The sequence below is a fragment of the Trachinotus anak genome, unplaced genomic scaffold (assembly GCF_046630095.1).
Source record: "Trachinotus anak isolate AG129_WGS33_773 ecotype Australia unplaced genomic scaffold, CSIRO_AGI_Tana_v1 ptg000016l, whole genome shotgun sequence".
NCBI lineage: Eukaryota > Metazoa > Chordata > Actinopteri > Carangiformes > Carangidae > Trachinotus > Trachinotus anak.
This window is the reverse complement of record NW_027273867.1, coordinates 19,380,800-19,405,806: the sequence shown is the minus strand read 5'-3', so window position 1 is coordinate 19,405,806 and position 25,007 is coordinate 19,380,800. Positions and strand designations below refer to the sequence as shown.

Sequence of the window (25,007 nt, the reverse complement as noted above, 5' to 3'; positions counted from 1 at the left end):
AGGAAGACATTTTTAAAGAGGCAGTAGTAAAGTTTAATGATAATATTTCTGAACTTTTAAATTTTAAAAAGTGTAAAGCTGAAGCCACAGATTATTTTTTAATCTTGAAAAAAGGCTTAAACAACTGATTGATTCTTATAATAGTTATATTGATTTTATGTTAAACGTCTCATCGATTGATCGACTTAGTGTTTCACCTCTGTGCTGAACAGAACTAGTTAGATGGACTTTGGAAGGAACCATTTACATTTGGGATACTACAGATTATAATACAATAGACAGAAATCATAGTACAAATAGAGGCTTTATTGAAACTTTTCAAAGTTCAAATTCAATTTCAAAGTTACAGTAAGTTTTCAAAAAATGTAATTTTTTTGTGCATTTGATTGGTTAAACACATCTACATTTAAGAGCTGTTTTGGAGTGATGATGAGTGTGTCAGATTTGTATCATACTGTAATTGTTGGTTATTATTTTCAACTGTAAACTCTAATTGTTCCTCCTCTTTCACTCCCTTCTCTCTGACTTCTGACCAATCATTTCCCTCTAATTAATTCTTATTTTTACAGTTTTCATTAAAAAAAAAAAGTTAAAAGTCCTCTAAAAGTCTTCCTGACTGTGCATAGCAGTTACCTCCCACTCACTCCTTCCAGCTAAGCCCCAGGGTCTCAGCAACGAAGGAAAATATGTGAGTGTCCTCCAGGATGGCTTTGGCGGTGGGTTTCCCTGCACCGTGCCCACTACGGGTGTCCACCCTGACCATCAGGGGCTGACGCTGCACGGGGCTGCTGCCCACGCCATGCTGCAAAGCAGCGCAATACTTGAGGGTGTGCAGAGGCACCACGCGATCATCATGTTCTGCTGTCAGAAGCAGGACAGCAGGGTAGGGAGGGCCAGAGTAAGGCGGCTGAGGCAGATTGTGAAGAGGAGAATACCTGAAGAGAGGGTGAGAAAGACCAGGTGGAGGGAGAAATGTGATAAAACACCAGACATAGAGCTGAAGGTGAGTGAGGTGAACTTCAGGTGAGCTGCAGCACCGCACTGAAACCTACAAAATAAAATATTTCTCACTCTCAGCACCCTGTGCTATTTTACTGTTTTCATGTGGTTATTATATATTTTCTATTATATATATATTATTATAAAACTATTATTGTCACCACTCCCACAAGTGTCAGCGCTCTACATTCCGGTAGTAAAAATTAAATATTTAAACATTTATCTTCATCACATCAACTTTATGTTTTAATTCAAAGTTTAACTGATTGTCTAAAAGTAGTCAATGGCCTGCGCCCTAAATATCTTTCTGATATCTTCAATGTATATGAGCCTAATAGGTCTCTGAGATTTGCAGGAGATGGTCAGTCATGGTGCTAGTGCTAGTTAAAACTAAACTGGGTGAAACAGCTTTCAGCCACTATGCTTCTCACAGCTGGAACCAACTCCCAATGGAGATCAAATCTGCCCAAACCATAACTGGCTTTCAAAGGATGCTAAAAACTGCTAGATATTATCTGTTGTATAATCTGTGTTTTTATACTGTTTTATTATTATTATTTTTACCTCTATTTAATGCCTCATTTCTTTTCCGTTAAGCACACTGAATTATCTATTTTTTTATGCTTCTTTTATTTCTGTTAAGAGCATTGAATGACTTCTGTGTATGATAATGTATGTGTTATTGATGACAATAGCAGCAATGACTTCATCAGAGTGTAAACGATTATAATCATTAAACTTTATGCACCGTAGCCTATAATTTGATCTCTCAAATGTCATCATCACCTTGTTTCAACTTGTTGAATCACTCATGAAGCCGAGATCAGGACTATAATTGGTAATCATTAAGTGATGACAGACAGGACAGGAGCGTAACTTTAACGTATTCTCAGGCAAAAGTGTGTTTTAGTGAGGTGTTGTGATTGTGTGCGTGTGTTTCGTACTTGATGAGCCACTGGAACTGCTCCGGCTCGTCAGAACAGCCGTAGTCGGTGGTCCAGGCGTGGCCGATGGTGAACTTGTGGAACTGGAGCATATCCATCACCCCCACCTCCGCCACAGCACAGCCAAACAGGTCTGGACGCTGGTTCACACAGGCCGCTGTGTGTGTGTGTATATGTATATGTTAAATCTTTATTATACATTTAATGTGCTTATAAACGCACGCACACACACTCACACACATACACATACATCCTCTTTACTTCACACTGTAGGACACAATCGCTCCTAAATGGCCACTTACACACCACAGAAGAAGACATTATTTGGGTTTGTGCGATGCCATATGGCAGTCGGTCTTTGGTAAATGATGTGACTAATCACTGTTTAATGTTCTGTTTAATTGCTTAATTAATTGAAGCTAAGCAGCTAACTGCTGTTAGAAGAATTTGACATTAGCAATTATGACTAAAATGTACAACAAAGAATACAAAACATTGTGATCAATGCAGATGGGACTTACAACACAGCAGCACACTTAGCTTTGAGCTTGATGTACACTGTGTATTGTTAGTAGCCTAATGGGTTAAACTGTGGGAGCTGAACTGTTAAATTGGGAAGAAGACGAGGTAAAGCTCCATGAAGCTATAAAAAATAAAGTGCAGGGCTCCCGCACACTTTCAGCTCCTGAGTGTAACAATGCATAACAGTCTCATAACCTTTAAAACCCTTTAACTTTCTCTTGCTCTCTCTCCCCCTCTGGCTTGATCACTTCATTTCCCACTAAATAAAAAAAAATACATAATGCACAAACACACACACACACACACACAGCTGATCTTGTACGTACCCACTAGCAGCCCTCCATTAGAGGCTCCGTTGATGGCGATGCGGCTGGCCGTGGTGTACTTTTCCTGGATCAGATACTCTGCTGCACACTGGAAGTCATCAAAGCAATTCTGCTTGTTCGCTAAAGTGCCAGCTACAAACACACGACACAGTGTAAGTTGTATCAACCGAGAATCAAATCACAGAAAACTCACTTTTAATGTTTCCTAAGAAGCACAGTCTATATCTCTGACATCAGTGACTCATCACCTTTGTGCCAGGTGAGGCCGTACTCTCCGCCCCCTCTGATGTTGGCCACTGCCAGAATCCCTCCCAGGTGTCTCACGTACACCAGGTAAGCCACACTGAAGGAGGCAAAACAGACAGAGGCAAGGACATAAGAACAAACAAGTACAAAGAAGGAAAAACACACTAGAAAAATAAAATGATGCTCAAACCATTTTTATGTTGTGAAGGAATTACATCTGGACATTGAATTGAAATGTAAATGTAACAGAGGTAGTGCTGGTAGTAATGATATATATAATCACATCACATCACTATGTTATATTCACATTTAGATCAGGGTACACAGTATAACCAGCTCTTTTTATTAATAATAATAATAATAAAAATAAATAATAAACTTTATTTATTTAGCACTTTTCATACACAGAATGCAGCTCAAAGTGCTTTAAAATAAATAGGACAGGGAGCTAAAACAGGGAAATAATTAAAAAACAGGGAGGACATTAAAATAATAATAATAATAATAAATACAATAAATAACTCTAAGGTTTGTTTTCAGTCATTGATTAAATATGTCCACTGACACACTCATGTGCTTTTAAATCAGAACTTTTCTTCCCAGTCTTATGTAATCCTACTGGTGAGTGTTATTTTATACTATATGTATGCTCATTCTGTGGAGGTTTGGCTAAAATGATGGTTTTCTAGAACAAATAAAGCAGCTCTTTTATGTTTTATGCATTGTTCACACAGTTCTGTAGTTCTAGGGGCAAGATCAGTTTCCACCACATCTCTAACATTTTGTAACTGATTACTGTTTTCTGTATCTACTCAGAAAAGTTAGTAATCACAGCACCTGAGAGTTTTTGGATAGATCAGTTGTACTTACTTATAGTATGGCTGTATGGAGTTCTCAAAGCCTCCATATCCATAAAGGAAAACAGGATGAGTTCCATCCTTCTTCAGGCCCTTGGCATGAACTAAGAACATGGGGATCTTGGTTCCATCTTTACTGGGATAAAACACCTGAAAAATATATTAGAGATTTTTATAAAACACCTGTTACGGGGCATCGCTCTCAGATAATGTGTGAACGTTTTTGTCTGATCTCTATTTGTCTATTTTTCTAGTCTTAAACAAGCTGTTCACACACACCATTTACCACTTCCTCAGTTCTTGGAACTTGACATCATTATATGAATATGCAAACAGCAGATGTGGTAACACAACAGAAACACAAATAAACTGGAAGATAACAGTACAAAGAAAGAGTAATGAGGAAGTGTCAGCATGGAGACATATGGTCTGGTCTGCAGAAATTGAGGAAACCAGTAAAGGAAATGAAACAGGAGGACATTACCTGGGTGGTCTGGTAGTCCTCTTGATTGATGCCTTTTACCTCCACCTCCCTGAACACTTTGGGCTTTGGGTCCGACTCACTCAGATCACAGTGGTAAATGATACCTGGACACCAAAGAGCAAAGGCCACACAGGTTAGAGGCTACTGAATGTTTCATTAGTTAAACAAGAAATTTTTTTATAACTTATACATTTTGTGAGAAAATTTCATGACTAATTTGAGTTCAAATTGAATAACCTCCAGTTAAAGTAATATAGGCTTTTTTAAACAGTATTTAGTCTTTTTATTAATAATATTTAGCATACTTATTTATTTATGATTCATGATAGTAAACTGAACATATTTGGGTTTTGGACTGTTGGATGCACAAATCAAGAATTCCAGGACAACCCCAGTTTCCAATATTTTCTGACATTTTAGAGAAAAAAAATCTTTATCAAAAGCTATAATCAGCAAATTGATTAATAATAAAAGTATCATGAGCTGCATCCATAATTATTTTTGATGTACAGTACTTTAAAGATATTTTGTATGTATGTCTGTATGTATTTTTATATGGGGAAAACATTTTTGCAGCATTCATTTTACTAATATGAGACCATTACACATAATGTCTTAAATGGCAGAATTACCTGGTGTAGTGAAGGAGGTGAAATTGTAGAAGAATTCAGAGTGTTTCTTCTTGCAGCTCACACCGGCCACTGTGCCAACGTCCAGCGGCAGGTCCCTGACCAGCTGGCCTGTGGACAACTCGTACACCTGCAGGATGTCCTTCACGTCATGGACGTAGTTGACCAGCAGGTGGTGCTGGTTCACACAGGAGACAAAGCCTGCAGAAGGATATAAAGAGGACGTGGTAGTAGGTGAATATGACAGTATGTAGCAGGTTTTGTTGAAAACTCTGTATCTGAGGGAGACTATATTCTTGTTGTCTGTCTTCCTCTCTCTGCTGCATAGAATATAGAAGGTGGTACATGTGTTTCTCATTTATCTTGATGGCAAAAAGTCATCTCATGAACCAGGGATGAAGCCAAATATAACTGCTATGGACTGCACGTGACCTTACTGAGTAGTTTGTTTAATTTCAGTGTGACTGCACATATACAGCACAGAGTTAATGCAGGTGTACTGTATACTGTGAAACTTTACACTAGTATCCATTTCTCATCAACAACCAGCAGAGGGCAGACTAATATGCTGTCAGCTCAATATGCTGTAAAAGTAGGACTGACGCTCAGTAGACGGCAGTGGTGGAAGGAGAAGTGGAGAAGATAACCTTCTCACGGTAACCTGAATTCCATATATGGCATTTCTTGTCACCGGTGTCAAGACAAGGACAACACAGGGTCAACTGATGAATCACGAACAACCAACCACCATCAAGAGGACTCACATGGTTGTTGTGGTGTGAAGTGATGTTGGGCATACAACTGAACTGATGATCAACCTACTGCATGGCTATTATGAGAGCTGGGTCTACAACAGCATAAACATACAGGAGACAAAGCACTCTAATCAGTTTATAAGAAAGGACCAAGATGGTGCCACTCACTGGCCACGCACCATCTGCAGAAATAATATACTATCATACAAGCTGGTGAAGCAAGAGGAGCTGACTGTTTGATTCCATGGAAACGACTATATGTTATTGTTATACCAGGATGAGACATGCGCGCACACACACACACACACACACACACACACACACACACACACACACACACACACACGGGCAAAACTAGTTTAAAAACATATAAAAAAAACATTATTGATTAAAAAAACAACAAATATCCAACTGGCAATGACAAAAGACCATTAATTCATAAATGATACCATCATCATTTGGTAACACATTACTAGTATGTAGAAGTACTACATAAACATGTATTAAATTGTTTATAACACACTATAATGTAGTTCCAAGCAGATTTAAGAACAGTTTTAGTTTCTTATTAGATTACAATATTTGTCAGCAATGATAAATTCTTCCATAAAGATATATTTCATATTATTACAACTGTGTTTTACTATATTGTCATTCATTTGTTTATACACCTGCCTCCTCTACCCACAGGAGGAGACAAGTACTTTAATAAACACTTGTATGTGTATTACTGCTTACTACACACAGATAGTACATATCACTAGAGCAGCGTGTTATAAAGGGGGACTTAAGATAAAGCTCTGATGATTCATTTATTTTTTTTCATTCCAATATTGTTTTTTTTTTTTTTTTGCCTTTACATTTGTACTGGTGTGTGTGTTCTCATGGGGAACATGGATATTCACTTGTGTATGTTTCATTGATCTCTAGGGACAGTTACCATCATTTAAATGACTCATAGCGACAAGAAAAAAGGACAAAGTGCTTATCGACCAAATTTCACTTTTTGATCAGAGTTCCCCTTGACGAAGGTCTTCAACCACAGAAACAGAACTTTCCAGTTGCGGTGGGTGAACTGTCATTAGGACAGAAATTCAGCGAAACAGTGTTTTGCAAGATTTCAAGGGCTGAATTGTGGAACTATACCACGTATATGCCTTCTACGCAGTTCTAAAGCTTGGTGGAGTTTTCACACGCTGCAGCACAAGGCCACAGCTGTCATGCCAACAAAGGTCTGTTTTAGAAACCAACCACACAATTTCTCTATTAAGTCTCAGGTGTATTACACATCCTCTGTAGTGAACTGATACTATAAAAGCTGACTTTGTCCTTTACTTTATACCCGAAAAAAATTTCCAGTAAGTCTCACCCAGGACATCTTTGTCATGCTGTGGTAAGAGGGTCATCCAGTGCTGCCTGTCTGGTTTCTGGATGTCTATGTTGATGAGACAGTATCGAGGGGCATCCAAGTTGGAGCGGAAGGTGAATACACTTCCCTCGTTGGTGACATAAGAGTACTGGGCTTTGAAGTTGTCCACAACTTTGACCCATGGTAGCAGCCCTGGAGGAGAGGAGTGAATAAAATGCCAAAAAAAACTCAATTATAAAAGATGCATCATGTGATTTTTGTTCTCTGACATTGAACATGGGAATCATTGTGTTTCATTATATTTAAAAAACAATTTCACAATACTCTTACACTGATAGTTTCAAAATTCCTGCTTATGGGGGAGAGATTTTTCACACCAGAAGACAGACCAAAGTGAATTTTGAAATCTCCACATCTGGTGAAGTAACCGTTGATTCACTGCCAGCGGTTTCAACTCCTTTTCTGCTGATACAGCACAGTCACCGTGTGTTGTGCAGCTGTTGAGATAATATCTATCACCGTTTGAAAATCTGCACTGTTGAGAAGCTGGCCTGGATTTCAGTAAATCAATCTTTGATATGGGAGATCAAACACTTTTCTACTATTTTTCAACTGTCATAGCTGCACATACTCATAAACTGCATGTGTTGACAATATTGAAAGTAGATAAAATATTAAAGCAATAGGTCATGTTGTTTTAATGCTGCAGCTCCTGTGCCACTAATAATTGCTATTAAAACAGTCAGAATTCATTACTTTGACATCTGATTTTAAGGAACATTCTTGGATTCAAGCTTCTAAAAAAAGGATTTGCTGTATTTCTTTGTAATATACCATTGTAAACTGAATGTTTTGGGGTTTGGGTCGAACAAAACAAGATGTGAAGACATCACCTTGCAATCTGAGAATCTGGGATGGGATTTGATTGATAAGAAAATATAGTTTAGACAATAACAAAAATAACGATGACTTGAAAATTTTGAAATAAAGAGAAAATGATGTCAGTGAGGTATGTATTTTTTTCCAATGGGACATTTCCTTTGCATGAAATGCTTTATTTTGTAGAGATATTTTTTCAAAGGAGTTGTCAACCACCACATCCAGCACCAATTTGATCACTTTGAAGGTCCATGCTTGTGGATTTACACTTTGAAAATGTAGTTTGATTCTAGTTTTTTAGTGTTACATCAATTCAACATCACTTAACCTGGGGACAGAACAAATAAGCCAAAGCAATCCTAAAATTTCATTCCGTATATGTTTATACATATTTCACACTTCTCAAAAAAATAAAAAAAAACCCAAAACAAACAAACACAGGGACTGTTTCTAGTTGTGTTTATGGAGTGCTTAGAGCACAGCACACATGAGGTGGACACACAGACCTGTGATGCCATTGGGGAGCTGCTGAAGGTCACAGTACCACAGCTGGTTGACTGGCTCACAGCCCTCAGTGATGGACAGGACAGCGTATCTACCATCGTCTGATATCTGGGAAGAGGAAGGGATGAAAAGAGGGAGCAAAGTCAAGCTCTAATGAAGCTTTAAATGGTCTTGACTAAAATGATTCAAGATCATCACAGACTCACGGTTACTGAGCTGTGCCACTTCGGATGGTCGGGGAACTCTGCAACCAGAATGTCTTCTGACTGTTTGGTGCCGATGACGTGGTAGTAGAGCTTCTGATTGATGTTGCAGGTGGTTTCTGTGCCTTTAGGGAAATACAAAGGGGTTAAGTCTAAATGTATTTGTATTAGTTTTTGTGTGGTGAATTATTCTATTAGTGCCTGTGTGCTTGGTGTCTCTTCCTAACCGTCTGTTTTGCCCTCCTGGCGTGGGTAGCAGTTGTAAAAGATGCCCTTTGCATCATGAGTCCAGGCCAGGCAGCTGAATTTAACCCTCTCCAGAACATCAGGCAGTTCGCTGAGGTCATCAGCCTTCATGAAATGCACTGTCACCCAGTCTGAGCCACTGCTACTCAGACCATATGCAAAATATTCACATTCCTCCGACAGGCGGCCCACTGGATGGAGAGAGGGAGAAAGGAGGGAAGGAAGTCATCAGCACTGTAAATCTTTCTCTGTGTATATGTGTGTTTGTGCGCAATAAAAGTGTGGCTCACTCTTCAGCGCCACAGCGCCGTCTTCGGAGAGTTTATTCGGGTCAAAGAAGACTGTGGCTGGTGCGTCCAGAGAGTCCTGCACGTACAGCACACTCTGGTTCTGGAGGCCTTTGTTGTGAAAGTAGAAATACCTGAAAATAAAACAGGAAATGAAGTCAATTGTACACCTGAAGTTCAAGGAGCTCATAAGTGTAGTTTTTTGTTCCAGTCTGTTCAGTGCCTGTCCTTTACATTTCAACTAGTACCTCTTCCCTCTTTTGTAAGGACAGCTGTATTTGGGATAGTCATAGAGCTCAGTGAGGCGCTGGTGGAACTGAGCCCGGACAGCACACTGCTCCAGATACGGCATAGTCAGTTTGTTCTGCTCCTCAACAAAGGCCTGAAATACAAAGGGAGAGCGAGGAGGGATGAAATTTGGAATGTCTTCGTAAAGAGACAGCTTCAGTTTTCTGCAGGAGATCAGCACATACCGTCGTTTCTGCACTGTCAGGGTCTTCCAGCCATGCGTAGGGATTACAGATCTTAGTTCCGTGGTAGTCATCCACCTGTTGATAAGACTTAAAAGTTTAACAGGAAGAAACACAAAAGCATAGGAACACAATAAACAAGACGGTTTGATCTTTGGTTTAGGGTGATGGAACAGATGCTGTTATGCAATACCATGGTAGTACCTTCCCTCCAAAAAATGTTTCTGAAAAACCTTTTTCCAGTAGTTGTTTTTCCTTAGATGTTTAACATTAAATTTAGAGATTGACGTGCTAAAGACACATTAGTCTTTTTATATTTGCACTTACATTTTCGATTTTGACATCAAAGTGCAGCCAGCTAGCAAACTCATATGACTTGCAGTGAAAGAGGCTAATTCTTGTGCGGATGAATGAGAACATCTGAATTTTTTTGTAAAGAGGTGTAGCCAATTTCCTGATATTCACTTCATCGTTATTCCTGAGAATGTAATCTCAGTTTGGCCTCTGCCAATAAAATCAGAACAAAAACTGGGTGTGCACAAGTTGAGACTATCTGATGTGTGGATTAAATTTTTAGAGACAGTGTATATATACACATAGGGATATATATTTTTCATATGTGGATATATATTTTAGTCAGATATTGTAGTAATTCTAAAGTCCCTTTATTTCTTCAGACATTTTTTAACTTCTAAATCAGGCTCCTGGTCCAAATCCTAGACGGGACTTATCTGATATATGGTATACAATATTGCCAAATACCTGAGTTGATGAATTGTAATTGATATTAGGATAATAAAAAGAGCAGTTGGATCAGTGTATCTCCAACGTTGTTATAAATATAGCAGCGCTAAAGGGAAAAAGTTGCTGCAGAGAATATTTCATCAGGAGGCACAATTGGAACTCTAACACTCCTACATTCTGGTTCTCAAGAAATTAGGGAGCATTTGCCCAACCCTGCACCTACATGTTCTGAACTGTCATACTGCATCAACCGTAACAAATGTGTTTTTCAGAAGGACTGATTGATTGTCAACACCTAACAATGTGGAATGTTAAAGGCCCACACATTTCTTGTAGCACATTACACTTCAAGGCCTTGCACCATACTACGGCAGGCTTTAGCTGAGTCAGCAGACACTGCATACATGAGTTTGTGCCCAGACTCTGTCAGGGAACTAATGAGTTGATTTGACTGCCTTCAGTTTCACTCAAGCTGCCCACTCAGATATGAGTTTACAGGGTTTGACACATAAGAGAACAGTGCAGGTTTGTTATTGTACTCATGTGTTTATTAATGCATCATCTTTTCTAAGGTGAAAGAATTTCTGAATGTAAGATGAAGCATTTCTTCTGGAATGGAAAAAAGCCATACAAAAGCTTTATGTTTTTTTTTTCAAAATATGCTTAACAAACTATTGTGGAACTATAAATACCTGCAAGTATCTCTTTTAATTCTTTCATTGGATCCTTTCAGAGGTGATACATGTGCTACCGTGTTGTGATGCTGGTGTGTCAGTCCAAACATAAGAAAACATACACCCAGGGCCATAGTTACAACTGAGGACACTGAGGTCATGTTCTTTATTTTTTCTGGGAATTTGCAGGATCTAATCAAAAGAGGAGGAGTTTAGTTTCTACAATAACACAGAAGTGACATGTGGTAGAGTTCCATGGTTTATTCTGATGCGTTTACTGTTTTAGGCGAACAAGATAAATGATCACTCATTCATTAAATTAGTGTGGGAATTACTAGTAAATTAAATGATAAGTTGACTGACAGAAAATTACCTTGCAACAATTTTATTAGTTGTTTACTTGTCATTTTTAAGCAAAAATGCCTAATGCCTAATATATCATGCCTAATATACTGAGGCTGTATCCAGTCAAATGTGAATATTTTCTGGTTTTCCTTCTTAGTAAATTGAATATCTTTAGGGTGTGGACAATTCATATGAAAAAAAACTAGCAATAAATAAATAAATAAATAAGTGAGCTTGGGCTATGCAAAATTGTGATAAACATTTCTGGACTATTGTCAAACATTTTATGGATTAAAGGATTGAGAAACTGGCAGATTAACCAATAATAAAATCAAGCTTAACTGATGTTAAAAAATAGTTTTGAAACAATTAATAATGTAAATCAACCACAATTAATCAACTAATCATTTCAGCTCTATAAAAGACATGGACTTTATTCTCTATTGGAACTGTATCACAGAGTGTGTGGGGAAGGCTGTGAAACACATCTTATACCATCATGCTTCATGAAATTTGCATTATTTCAAAATGATCAGCTGAAAGAAGACATAAGTATCTAGTGCCCAATCCTCAGTGGGGGTATGTTAGCGGGGGTGGGGAACTTTTACCCGGTATTATTAAAGCCATGGCTGAGGCCCCGCACACACCAAACACATGACACTTCCCCCTTTCAGCGCAGCCGCAGAGGACTCTAACAATGATAACTGTAAATCTGACAAATGCGCTTTATAAAGAAGCCCATTCGCCGTGACGTTATTCACCTAGACCGCACGAAAATGCGTGGAAGCGCAACACGTGTCCAAACCGCAAGCTCTTCGTGTGTCTCAGACCACTTCAATGACTTAGAAGTTTGTTGTTTTGTTCCCCTCATTGCGTCGCCATTGGCCTCTCTAACCCTCCACCCTCTGACTTGTCCTCCTCTTCCTGGTCTCGCCTCGTCTGCTTGACAATTTCACCGACAAACAGACAGGGAGTTAAAAAAAAAAAGAAGAAGAAGAAGCTCATAGCAGGGCTTTGACACCGACCTTACTCCCATCTCTTCGGGCAGCTGGGTACTTAAACGCCATGGCAGGGGTTCCTGAAGTGTTCCTCTCTCTAGCCTTTCTCTTACTACTTTGTTTTCTGTCTTTTTTTTTTATCGGTCTGAATGCTGCGCCTGGAGTGAATCAATGGAGCTCTGAAGTGAAAGTGAAATCATTACCACACACACACACATTTGCACGACCTGCCGGGCTCTTTCTGCGCACAGGAAATGATGTGGCATCCAGGGCACAGCTGTAGTACGTGCAAGGGTTTTTGCACAATTTACCCCCCCCCCCCCCCCAGAAAAAAAAATAAAAAATACATTAGTCAAAATAGTTCGTGCTTGGAGACACAAAATCAATACACTTTGTGACCTCTACCCTAATAGCATTTTGTAGATCAAATGTGACACAGTCCAATGCAGGTAAGACTCAAATCCACTCGGAGCCTTGAACTTGACAGTAAAATGAAAAGCAGAACAGAGGAGGTGTTTGCGTGTATCCACCAGCACAGGGTGACTCTGAAGACTAGACGATGCAGAGGGGAGCTGTGCATTCATACTGAGAGCTGCAGGCTTGTGCCCTCCACCCTCACCACTGCTCTCCAGTTCCTCGGTCTTCATCAGCACCTCATCACTCCAGCCTGCCTGTCCCTGCCTCAGCCCCGTCCTCCCCATTCACCTGCCCACAACCCTCTCATTATCAAAATATCTTCCAACTTTACAACATTACTCACTGTCACTTGGGGGCTTTTGGACATTTTCTTATTCAGTGTGTCCTAGTTTTTCGCCAACAGTCAGTCACATACCTGTATAGTTCAGATCGGTCATATGTAGCTTTTGATACATGAAACATTTGATCGATAAAATGACTAAAAGAATCACAGTTCTCCAAACCATCAGTCCAAAAGATACTAAATTAACAATAATGTAAAGCAGAGAAAAGCAGTAACCTCACATTTGAGAAGCTCACGTTTTTACTGACATTTGACCTGACAGATATATTGATTATCTTAATTGTCAGGTGTTTTTAATTCCTTTATTGTTATTCCTTTGCTGGAGTGAACACAGTGGTAGTGTTTTTTTTTTCTCCATTCAAAAGTGATATAATAGGCTGACAAACCTATTTTTCGTCTTTGTTATCTTCTCTGCTGTCAGTTTTCTTTGTGGGAGGTTACATTTCTTACAGTAAATGACCCAGTGATAGTTCAGTCATCTGACAAGAAAATTAAGGCCCTATGCGTGTCAACAACAACACCTGCAATGTGCAAGTAGCTGTTTGACAGATAATGACACAAACAACACCGAAACCACAAGCATATGATGCACCTGTGTAAGACATTTCCATTTTGATTTAGAATAAAAACAACAGACACGAGCCTGCCACTTTCCGACACCACAGTGACACAACTATAAATAGTTCCTGATCACATTGAAAGGTACTGTGTTTATGTATTTGTGTCTCATTTTTTCCCTAAAAGATGGGTTGCTGTTCCAGTCAGTCAAGACGTAAATATTATTAAATTTGCCTCACAGTAAGGTCCATAAACCCACATCTTTCCACCACGTCGTTTGTTGTGTTATGAATTTAGCTGTTAACACGTTTAAAACAACATGTTGAGACATCGCACCTCCTGGATTAGTGCCCCCCCCCCCCCCCCCCCCCCCCCCACCCCTCCAAGATGGAAGGACTGAGACAGAGAGCGAGAGAAAGAAGAAAAACAGAGTTTCAGACGTGTAATCTGTCTAATCCACAAAGCTGTGAAAACGACTGGGGAGGAAAGGAGGGAGGAGAGGAGGGAAAAGATGGAGGACAGGGAGTTAGAAAGAGGGCTAATTTCAAACTAATTTGGCTAAGGTGATTAAGTGAGACTGGCTTGATGAGAAAATAACACAAACACTGCCCACAGACTTTCTATTGTGGGTTCTATTTCAATTAAAAACAAGAAAATATAAGCAATAAATGTGTAAAAAAGAAAAAGGAAAGCTGAGCAGCTGCAGTCTTCGTCATCAACAAAATGACTCATTAGTCAAAGCTGAAATGGTGTTGAAAAAACTGAGAATCAAATATATATGTAGTACAGCCACACCTAATTCAAGTGATGACAAATTAGGATTAAGTCACTCATGCATAATTTAATATCTTTAATTATTTACAATATTCTGGGTGTATTTGTGGAAACCTTTTTGACATATTTCATGTTTTCTGTGCTACATGTAAAACAGCAGTTGCTAAAAAACTCTCATATTATCTTACATAGTGTAAAAGCAACCCTCTCTGAACTGCAGAAAGAATAATTATAAAAAGGCAACCCTTGGTGCTTAAGCAGCCAATTTAACCCAACGATGAATCACGGCTTTGGCGATTACCTAACAAGTGTATGGCAACAAGTGCGTTAATTGGCAGTAAAGTCTGCAGAGGATCCCTAATCTTTGGGGCCGTTGGGGAGGAAAGTGGACCAGGCCAAGCCAAAGGCAGATGGGCTGTTATAGCAGATATTTGGGGCCCCAGACAGCCTGAGCCATCGCTGAGACGTGCAGTGGCCTGACTGGGCTTGTTAGGCCCCTACGGGGGTTGGCTTTGGCCTGGCCTGCATGGCGTGCTGTGCAGATGGGCCCTAATTGGCTGCAGAGACCCAGGTAGTTTGCCAATCTGTGAAGACAGAGAGATTAGATTAGCCATGTCAGATTACAGCAGAGCGGAGTCAGACAGTGTCATATGACTCCCATGAAACGCTCCAGACTCACCCACTGAGAGAGACAGAGAGAGGAGAGGAGCAGGGAGGGGCTGAGCTGTTGGTGTTGTGAGAAGGAAAACGAGAGGGGGTGATGAAAGGGTGTGAATAAAGGTGTGTAAATTAAACGGAAGCAGTGGGAGAAGACCAAACTTTTTAAGACAAAATAAATAAATTAAAATTAAAAATGTGCCTGGGAATGAGAATAAAATATATAATTGGTAGAAGTAAAAGGGATGTTTCTCATATTCAATAGGCCGATAGACTACATTGTATATTTAAACTCACACATCAACACATACACACACAAGTGAACATTATTCACCCCTATAGCCCCGTTCCTCAACAGATGGTGCAGAGTGCAGCCACTGAAACAGATAATCCGTTATTGTTCTGAATATTTTGATTATCGTCCTGGTTGTCATTTCAAAATCATACACAAATCACCTCCTAACCTTAGCTTGATCCTGGGCTTACCGCTGCTCCGAAGCTAATATTGTTGGCTCAGGGCCCAAAGCCGTATTGTAATATAACTGAGAGTGCTATTCTATAAGCTTCTCATTTTAGAAAATGACGATGTAGAGATTTGTTCAGCACAAAGAGAGGCCTGGGGCAGATTTGAAGAAGGTGTTTACAGTTGCTGGTTTGTGCTGCTGCTTTCAAGTTGGATTTAATCCATAGATGCCCAAAATGTTTTTTTTTTCTTTTTTTTTTTTGTTTCACAATTCCACTGTCCACAAAAAGCTGAATGATAACACTATGGTTTGTATTTTCAACTATGAATTTCACCATTATGGTTTTTCATTTTTTATTTCTTGTTTCTTTCACATAGAAAACATTTATTTTAATATTTCCTCTAAAACATACCCCACCTTTTTTTAAATTTCAATTGCAGCTGCAGCCCGACTTTAAATGAGTGATTATCGATGATGACCATAGTGGTAGTTGCAGCCTGATGCCAAGTATTGATCTGTGGTTAATGTTTTTGTTCTGCGCTACGCATGACGCCCTGGGGACAATAAAAGACCAGTGAGATTAAGACAATTAGGGGGTTGATTGTTATCTAAAAGACAAGAAGAAGAAGAAGATTAAATGAGGAGATTTAGGTCAAAGTGGTGATGTCCAGAGGAGGGGAGGAGGAGGGGCAGAGGAAAAGGAGGAGGGCAAAGAAAAGGTGGGAGGAGGAGGAAGAGGAAGGATTGGGGTCAGAGAAACTGATCGCCTGCAGGTTGTCCCGGCCTAAGGAAGAGAGTGATAGAAGGAGGGAGGAATAGAGGGCCTGATTCCTGGCATGACTACATTGGATTAACCTGAGGAGCAAGGTGGGGTGTCACCTAGTGTACTTCACCTGATTTCCACATTAGGCACACCTGTCTGGGAATTTTCCTTATCTGTCTAGACTTCTGAATCAGCACTGACTGCTGTGATGTTTTTCTTTTCTGTCTTCTCTCCCTGTCTCACTCTCATCCCAGTGCTCCCCTCCCCCTTTTCTTGCCAGCCTAATTAGCAGACATTTTTATTGATCCGCTGGATTTGGTGCTGAAATCCCCTCTTCTGTCTGCCAGACAGATCTTGAGCTAAAGTCTTTCTCTTTAGCTGGGGGTCTGCGAGATTGGGGGTGGTAGTACATGGACCCACCTGTTGACCACAAGCCAAAAGCGTGCTCACTTTGCTTACACCCAAACACCACCCGTGTCCTTATTCCTATTCTCCCCCCCCCCCCCCCCCCCCCCTACATTTCTTGGGCCTCATGTTATCTGGACCTGCTAGTTATTAATTGCCTGTCTTGTAGGGGATGACTAGATTTAGCAATAATTAGGGTTTTAGGCTGGTAGACTCTCATAAGTTCAGGAAGTAGGGGATTGAGATAAATGCCTGCTGATAATTGAGTGATAAGGAAAGATTATGGAAGTATTATAAACTATAAATTAGCTGACAAACAAACATCTGCCAGCACTTGGTGTTTCTGTAGGCTGTTGTTGCTGTTGTTTAGAGTGTTATGCAACATGGGATTATTACATGCCACCTCTAGTAAAGAAATTAAGTATAATTTTTAAGGTACTTGTGCTTTACTTTCCTCTAATTTCCAATTTATGCTACTTTATTCTTCTACTTCACCAGGGGGAAATATAACACTTCTCACTCAACTGCATTTATTTGATAAGTGTTAGTTACTTTTCAGATAAAAAAATGTACATAAAAAACACATAGGTTTATAAGATACAATGTATTGTTAAAGATTAAACCTGCGGTTCACACCCTTTTAGGCTTGTAACACTTTACAAAAATCTGTTTAAGTTGTTAGTATTTTCTTTGGAGAGACATTTCCCCTGTAACCTCCTCATGGTTTCAGTTGTGTTCAAGGCCCAAAGAGCTGGACTTGTCCACTATTTCACAAAAAATTAAAATAAAATAAAAATAAAGAAATGGAAAACAGCTCAAATTTGTGTCATATTATTTTTCTCACGTCAAGTCAAGTCAAGTCAAGTCAAGTCAAATTTTATTTATACAGTGCCAAATCACAACAGAAGTTATCTCAAGGGACTTTCCAAATGGAGGAGGTCTAGACCTTCTTTTTAAAGTATAAGAAAGAGACCCAACAATTCCCACTGAGAGCAAGCGCTTGGCGACAGCGGCAACGAAAAACTTCCTACCTCAGGTAGAACCAGGCTCAAGGTGGGCGGCCATCTGCCTCGACTGATTGGCCTTAGGCTGGACTAACTACTTTACTGTATCTAAAGTAATTCAAACTATCTTCTCCTCGATCAGCAACAACAGTAAAATGATACATCAGTGTTGACAATCTCACAATGTCATATATACTGCATATTAATTAGCTTTCCAGAATGAGTAATTTTACTTTAAATACATTTAGCGGATTACTCATATGCTTAAGTAGGATTCTGAAAGCATCTGAATTATATGTGCACTGGACTATTTTTACATAGTGTTAATTGTACCTTAACTTCTAAACACCACTACGTTGTACAGATGTATTTCTGTTCAGCTGAAAGCTCAAGGTTTCATACTGAGACTGTTCATAGTGAAAGAATGTTGTGTCACACTGCAAACATTATTTGTTGCATCAGACCCACATCATGTTTTGTTTCAAGAATGCCAGGTTTTTCCATCTAACAGACGATTAAAAATCCCACAGGTTAAACAGGTTGTTGAACTCTAATTTCTTAATCTGTCAAATGTGATGAATCAGAAAACAGGATTTCATTACATGTTACTACAATGTGTGCTGGTGTTCAATCTGTTTATCTATCTGTTTCTTTTCAGCACTGTCTTATCATATGTTTGACAGTTTTGAGGAGTACAGCAAAAGATTGCAATCTAATGTAATCCAAATATATGGATGACTTTTAAAAATCAGTACACCCCAGTCACATAAAGCGCAATGAACAAACTTGTTTTTTGTGAGAAATAACTGTTGCAAATAGTATGCAAATATCCCCAGCTGGTTCTGTGCTGCACCATCCATGCGTTCCCCTTCTGCCACAACTAAGCGATGCACTCTGAGTGTGAACATTCACATGTCTAAATCGAGAGAATCACAGCATCAACTCAGAGATACATCTCACATATATCATCGGATTAAGCCTTTTTTTTTTTTTACCACAAATATCTCTTTGAATAAGTACAGAAGGTGAGAGCTGGAACGCTTTTCCTGTTTTGTTTTTTGAAAAAGAAGAAGGGATTGTGCAACAGAGCAAGCACCACAGAAGAAGAGTTGCCAGTAAAAGCAAGATCAGTGTCAATTCTAAGAAAAAATAAGACGTAAAGGTTTGTGGTAGTGACACTGACTGGACGATCACAAGTATACCATCAGTGTTCTAGTATTAAATTTGGTATGAGCAAAGTGTTTTTCTCATTGCGTCATTAGGTTCAGGAAACGATACAATAAAACTGAGTTCACAGTGCAGCCTGCAAAGCTAAGAGAAAACAAAGTAAAATATGTATGTTCTTCATGGGTATAATGTGGGTGATTAATATAAACCAATTCATAACACCTTTTAAAATACCATGAATGCAATACCAATTTTCATAGATTAATTTAGACATGCATCAGCCTTCATATGGTTTACAGTCACTGCATGCATGATAAACAGAGTGATGATGATAATGATGATGATGATGATACAGATAAGGATGTTGTTTGCTGAGGCCTCTGTCTCATCCGTCTTCCTCCTTCCTCTTCTGTCATGGCATGCAACCCAGAAGGTGTGAAAATGACAGGGGTTATTTTGGTCTGTCACAGTCAGTCTCTGAGAAACTCTGGCTTCTGCTACAGATGCTGGTGAGAAAGTGTGAGCTCTCACTAAGTGTTGACTTTGTAAGGTAAACAGACAAAACGCCTTTTTTTAAAAAGGTCATTTAAAGTCACTACATTTAAATCTGTATTGATTTCTACGGCAGATAATGACTGTATATACACAATTGTATGTAGGATCAGTCAAGTGTGTCATGCACAGTTACAGTAAATGTATTATGGTATTGCATTGTGAGAAGTGCTTTGCAAAAAAGCAGAAAGACACATGCACAACCTTGCAGAGCAGTATGTTTGCAGCAGGATGATGCAATGATTATCGGCTAATAATAGTCATGCTTTTGCTGAAGGATGAAAGTATATTTCATAGTTGTACCTTTATCATTATGCTTCAGTGTCAGTAGTGTTAGTTTAATAAATCTGAAATAAGATAAAGTCTTTTCAAGGCTACAAATAGGTTTTTTGCATGTTAAAAAGTGCTCTACACACTAGCGACCTTGCCTTTATTTACCCTGGCTTCATCCTAAGAAAATGTAATTGCAGATTATGTTAATGCTTTGTTGGAGTTTTCTGCATGAATCCAATTTACCCAGGTTCTGTTAATGTATAACCTTTGCTGAAATCAAGATTGAACCCCTCCCTTGTTTTATCGCCATCTCCCTAGATTTGACAGTATCTGCGAAGATAGAGTTTCACCAGCAGACTGAGGTGTATTGCCCCTCCTTAAAATGTTACTTTTTCAGTTGGTGTCTTGCCATGTTTCCAAAGAGCAGGACGCAGTTCCACAGAATTTAACAGTGACCAAAAAAAATAAATACAATATGGGAGAGGAGGTGGTGAAATCCAGTGCAAGAGAAACAATCACCAACACATTGCACCAATCTTAAAACAGATGGAAAAAAAAGAGGATTTATGTTATTTTTATTTAACCTCCTATGGTTCAAAAAACACTTGACAATCTTAGGTCACTGGAGTTGTCTTCTTTTATGGATTAACAAAGATTAAACATCAAGATTAAAATTATGCCTTTGTGTTTCAAATCACACCTGGATTATATATGTAGATTCCCTTGACCTATAGAGCCCATATAGGATTTTTTTTAGCCCCATATACAAACATGATTGCTTCCATAAGCTTTGGAACGGTTCTTATCTGTCATTTAGTTGTCCTCGGCACACAAAGGCCTCTTCCAGTGAATTTACAGTATACCCTAAAGCAATTTAGCAGGTCAAACAAGTTCACAGTTATTTGGACAAAGACGGATGTTTGCCAAGTCACGTTGTATGATGTGTATAAACTGTAATTGAACCAGAATGTTTTTTTAATTAAATAAAAAAGCCATTGTTGACATAGAAGCAATAGGCCATCCTGTGGCACAATAGAGCCCATGGAAAATTGATGACAAATGATTTGTAAAAACAAAAGCCAACAGGGACAAACTCTGACATTAAGATTTCCCACTCACCCACTGACAACAAAGAGACTTCCAACCCCCAAAGAAAGTAAGCCTCACAAAACAAAGATGCCTCCAGGAAAACAACTGCGAATGCATGTCAGCGATGAAATGCAATAATGTAATCTTACATATTTAAGGTTCAGCTTGCAGGGATTATCCTTCCGGTTAAAGGGATCTGAAAATTAAGCCGGACTAGCTGAGTAAACAACAGGCCCCCAAAAAGTGACGTTTCTCTGGCCACTTCCTATAGGTCATCTACTTCCTGGTAAAGTGGGTGTGGTTGTTGCTGGGGACAGCGACTACAGTACCACAGTAACAGTGCATTATCAGACAAATAATCCTCTTTTTCTCTCTGAAGATCTGCTGCTCAGCTGTTTACTGTTTACCACAGCAGAACTGGAAAAACATCGGGGGGGCGGGGGGGGGGGGGTTGAGTGGAATGGAGACACCTATAAACTCAGAAAGACAGAGTGAGTGATTTAAACATTGTCATCCCCTATCCCTAGGTATCATAAGTTTGAGGGTGTGGAATGTTTCCGCTTCAGACAGATAGTGTGCTCAGTTTCAGATGTGTGATCAAGCATCTGTAAACAATGTGAGCTGTCACATTTCTTCCACGACTGGATTATTTCTACTTTCATTCTCAGTGAAAGAAAAACACAGCCCCTGCATCTGACAACTTCTTATCATTACAGTATCTAATGTAGCACCTTTCTTGTTTTCTTACGGCGGATTGGAATCTGGGCCATTGCTCATTTCCAGGTATTAGACCACATGACACGAAGATCTTACTTAGGAACTCCCTGAAAAGACTTTGTTGTGATGGATATGCTCTCATAAAATATTAAGGGGAAAGCATGATACTGCCAACTGAAAGTCCCTTGGCTTGTTTTTAATAAGTGTAACAGGACATGACCTGTGTGGTTTATGAATCCCCACTAATAAAATCAAAAGTAAATAGGATGACTAATGATCAAAAATTACATTTCATTTAGTCGTACAAGCCTGTAGAAAATGTAGTAACAAACAAACTTGTTAATATGTAGCAGTTATAATTATATTCTTTATGTGTACACAATGCATTATTTTAGCAGCATTTCCCTTTTTAGCCATGCTAGTGCTGTAATATCAATAATTTGTAAATGTATTGGCATGAAATGTTGTATAGACAATCACAGTCCCCAGAGGATGAATCCTACCGACTTTGGTGGTCCCTCTAGCGCCAGGTCATTTGTGGTTTTGAGTGAAATGACAGCTATTGGATCACAATTATTGTACAAACATGTTCCCCTCAAGACTGATTGTCATACCTCTCACCAGTACTTTATGAGGAGAACTAATGACTTTCTGTTAGCTGTACTTGGTGTTTAGAGCTATTATATGCTAACATTACCATGCTAACAGGCTAAACTAATCTGTGAATATGGTAAATATTATACCGGCTAAACATCAGCATGTTAGCTTTGTCACTATATACATAGTAGCATACTTAGCATTTGCCTCACAGCACCACTGTGTCTCATTAGAGGCTAACAGCGCTACTAGCATGGCTGTACACTCTTGGTCAGCATACTGATGTTAGCATTTACCTCACAGCACCACTGTGTCCAAGTACAGCCTCACAGTACCATGTATGCTGTACACTCTTTTTTAACAGTCGGACAATAATGGCAGCTGTAGCTGTATTTGACATTAGTCATGCTTTGAATACCAGTACATAGAAGTCCCCTGACTGACTCCTCTGATGACTCATAGAAGCAAAACCTGATAAGCCAATCCATTTTGAAACTGAGCTTTCCTACTAAACTCTCCCCCAGCCATACATCAAATCTATAGGCACAAGACAGGTGAGTCAATGGTCACTGCAACATTCCCATATTGCTCAAGCTTTAAATGCCATGCGATTCCTGTCAGAACATACTGCTCCCACTGACAGCTCTGGCTCATTTCTCCCATTGCTGAAGGCACCTTGCTACGCTATACTTGAATACCACACCTACGCGCACACATTGCCTCACAAGTACCTTGTCTAAGAGAAGACAGAGGTCATTTATGTTGTAATCCCCTAAAGATCATCAACATTTTCCAAGAGTGTATATTGTTTTGGGAGTGTTTAACATGGAAACAAAAATACTCCCCGTGTCCTTGATACATATCTTGGTTTGGTTTCTGTTTCAACTATGTCACTACAGTAGGTGACAGTATTATTTTCATTGTAGGAAATTAGGACTTGAGCACCTCTGTAGCAACATGTTTTTGTCTTTTTGTGTGGGTATGCACGGCTGTTTTGTGAGTGATTAAAGTAACATGAAAAAAGAGCAAAAATGTTTTTTGTAGCACTAATTCCCCTGCAGAAGTCTCAGTGGTTAAGATTTACGGGTGTGCTGTGGTAAATTCATTTAGTAGCCACCATGTGGTGTGGGTGTGAGTGGGTGTGAAAGTCCTTACAAGAAATATGTCACATCTTAAGGTTTATTTCGCAGCATAGCAACATTTATGCAAGCTGGTACTTTCTACACAATACTCCATTATGTCTTTTTAAAGTGCCCGTGTCTGATATATTCATTAATCAACTGTGTATGTGTTTGTAAAACATTTATTTTAACCACAACTCTGAAGCTTATATTGTCAAAAAATAATGATAGGCCTTTAAGTTTTACAAACAACTTATATTATATTACATTATAAATATTATCTTTGTCTTGTATTGTGTTCAAAACTACAACAAACAGGCAAAAGTACAACACAAGCTAAACAACTGTTGCCCATTAGTTGGTATAAATATGTAATGGGGCTTGGTGTGATTGAAGGTGGTGGAATCAGTGGTTACTGATGGGTAAACAATAGGATTAAATACTGTATACTCCTAATTGCCCTATTTGTTTTCTTGAAGCTTAGGGGAACAGATGCACTATATCCTAAACTGACCTTTACTTTGCTTATGATTCAGTACTTTCACATGGTTTATCATGTTTATTTGTGTATACATGTTCACTGTACTCTAATCAACTGCGTCGGTTGGTCATGACCACAGAAATGAATGATGAGTGAACTGAAAAGGTCTTTTTTTAGATGAGGGTGTAAATCAGTAAAGAATGTAGTGCAACTCACTTGTAAAATCAACACTTGGTAGAGCAGGTGGCAGCTTTCTCTGCACCGTTACTGACACCAGAGCAGTGCAAAATTACACTATTGCATGGCAACAGGTGTTCATTTAGACCAGACTATTACAAAATACCCAGGTACAATCAGCCTGGTATTATCATGTCTCAGGTCACATCACTTTGTCTGATTTTCTCCGTCTCAGACAGCTTCAATATAGCTGACCCTGGGTCTTTCCTCCACTTATCCTTTTCATCTTGTCTGGTGCCCTCCCTCCTTGTGCTAGGGCTCAGTTCATCTTGCCCTGTGACTGAGGTTTCCCTCCCTGAAAAGAGCATGTCTGGACCATCTAACGTCCCGGATGTAATGTGTGTCCGGGAGTGAGATGAGTCGGCTAGCCTACTATCCTGGAGCGCCGGGTCTTTAGCCTCTGAGCCCTGAGCCTGAGTCCAGACTGTCTGCAAATTAGAGAAATTAGCCCAGCCAGGCGCGGGACAGTGAAAGAGCCCAAATCCCCACTTCCCCTCCTTCTCCCTTCCACACACACACGCACACGCACACGCACACACACACACACACACACACACACACACACACACACTCCTTCTACTACCACCATTAACCCCCACGCCACACTCGGCAGTAAAGCTCCACTCTTGGAATAGGAGTCTTGCCATATGGCAACCAATTTACTATTTCACCAGCCAAGTCAAGAAAGAAAAGGTGGGGGGGGGGGGGGGGGGGGGGGGGGGGGGCACAAAGTTACCCACAACACACATAGATACAAATATAGTTATATGGTTATATTTGTGTAGTTCTCTGTAACTTTATCTTTTTATCTTTAACTTTCATGTGAACTCTCAAAATCAAATACTGTTCATCATTGTTTAATAAGCTCTCAAATTCTTCTTTATTGTGGCCCATATCATATTTTTTT

The 25,007-nt window shown here is 39.4% G+C and overlaps 1 protein-coding gene across 1 annotated transcript; it reads right to left on the bottom strand.

The window, feature by feature from the left end:
- Positions 1–285: 285 nt before the first annotated feature.
- On the bottom strand, positions 286–12,690 carry LOC139634243 (prolyl endopeptidase-like). Its single transcript, XM_071500589.1, has 15 exons — positions 12,509–12,690; positions 9,724–9,798; positions 9,499–9,632; positions 9,254–9,384; positions 8,945–9,154; positions 8,721–8,842; positions 8,517–8,622; positions 7,132–7,323; positions 5,011–5,208; positions 4,379–4,482; positions 3,908–4,044; positions 3,040–3,134; positions 2,792–2,923; positions 1,944–2,100; positions 286–935 (listed from the first exon to the last, which is right to left on the bottom strand). Exons 1-15 carry the CDS (start codon positions 12,548–12,550, stop codon positions 641–643), a joined length of 2,130 nt encoding a protein of 709 aa, XP_071356690.1. The 5' UTR covers positions 12,551–12,690; the 3' UTR covers positions 286–640.
- Positions 12,691–25,007: the final 12,317 nt, after the last annotated feature.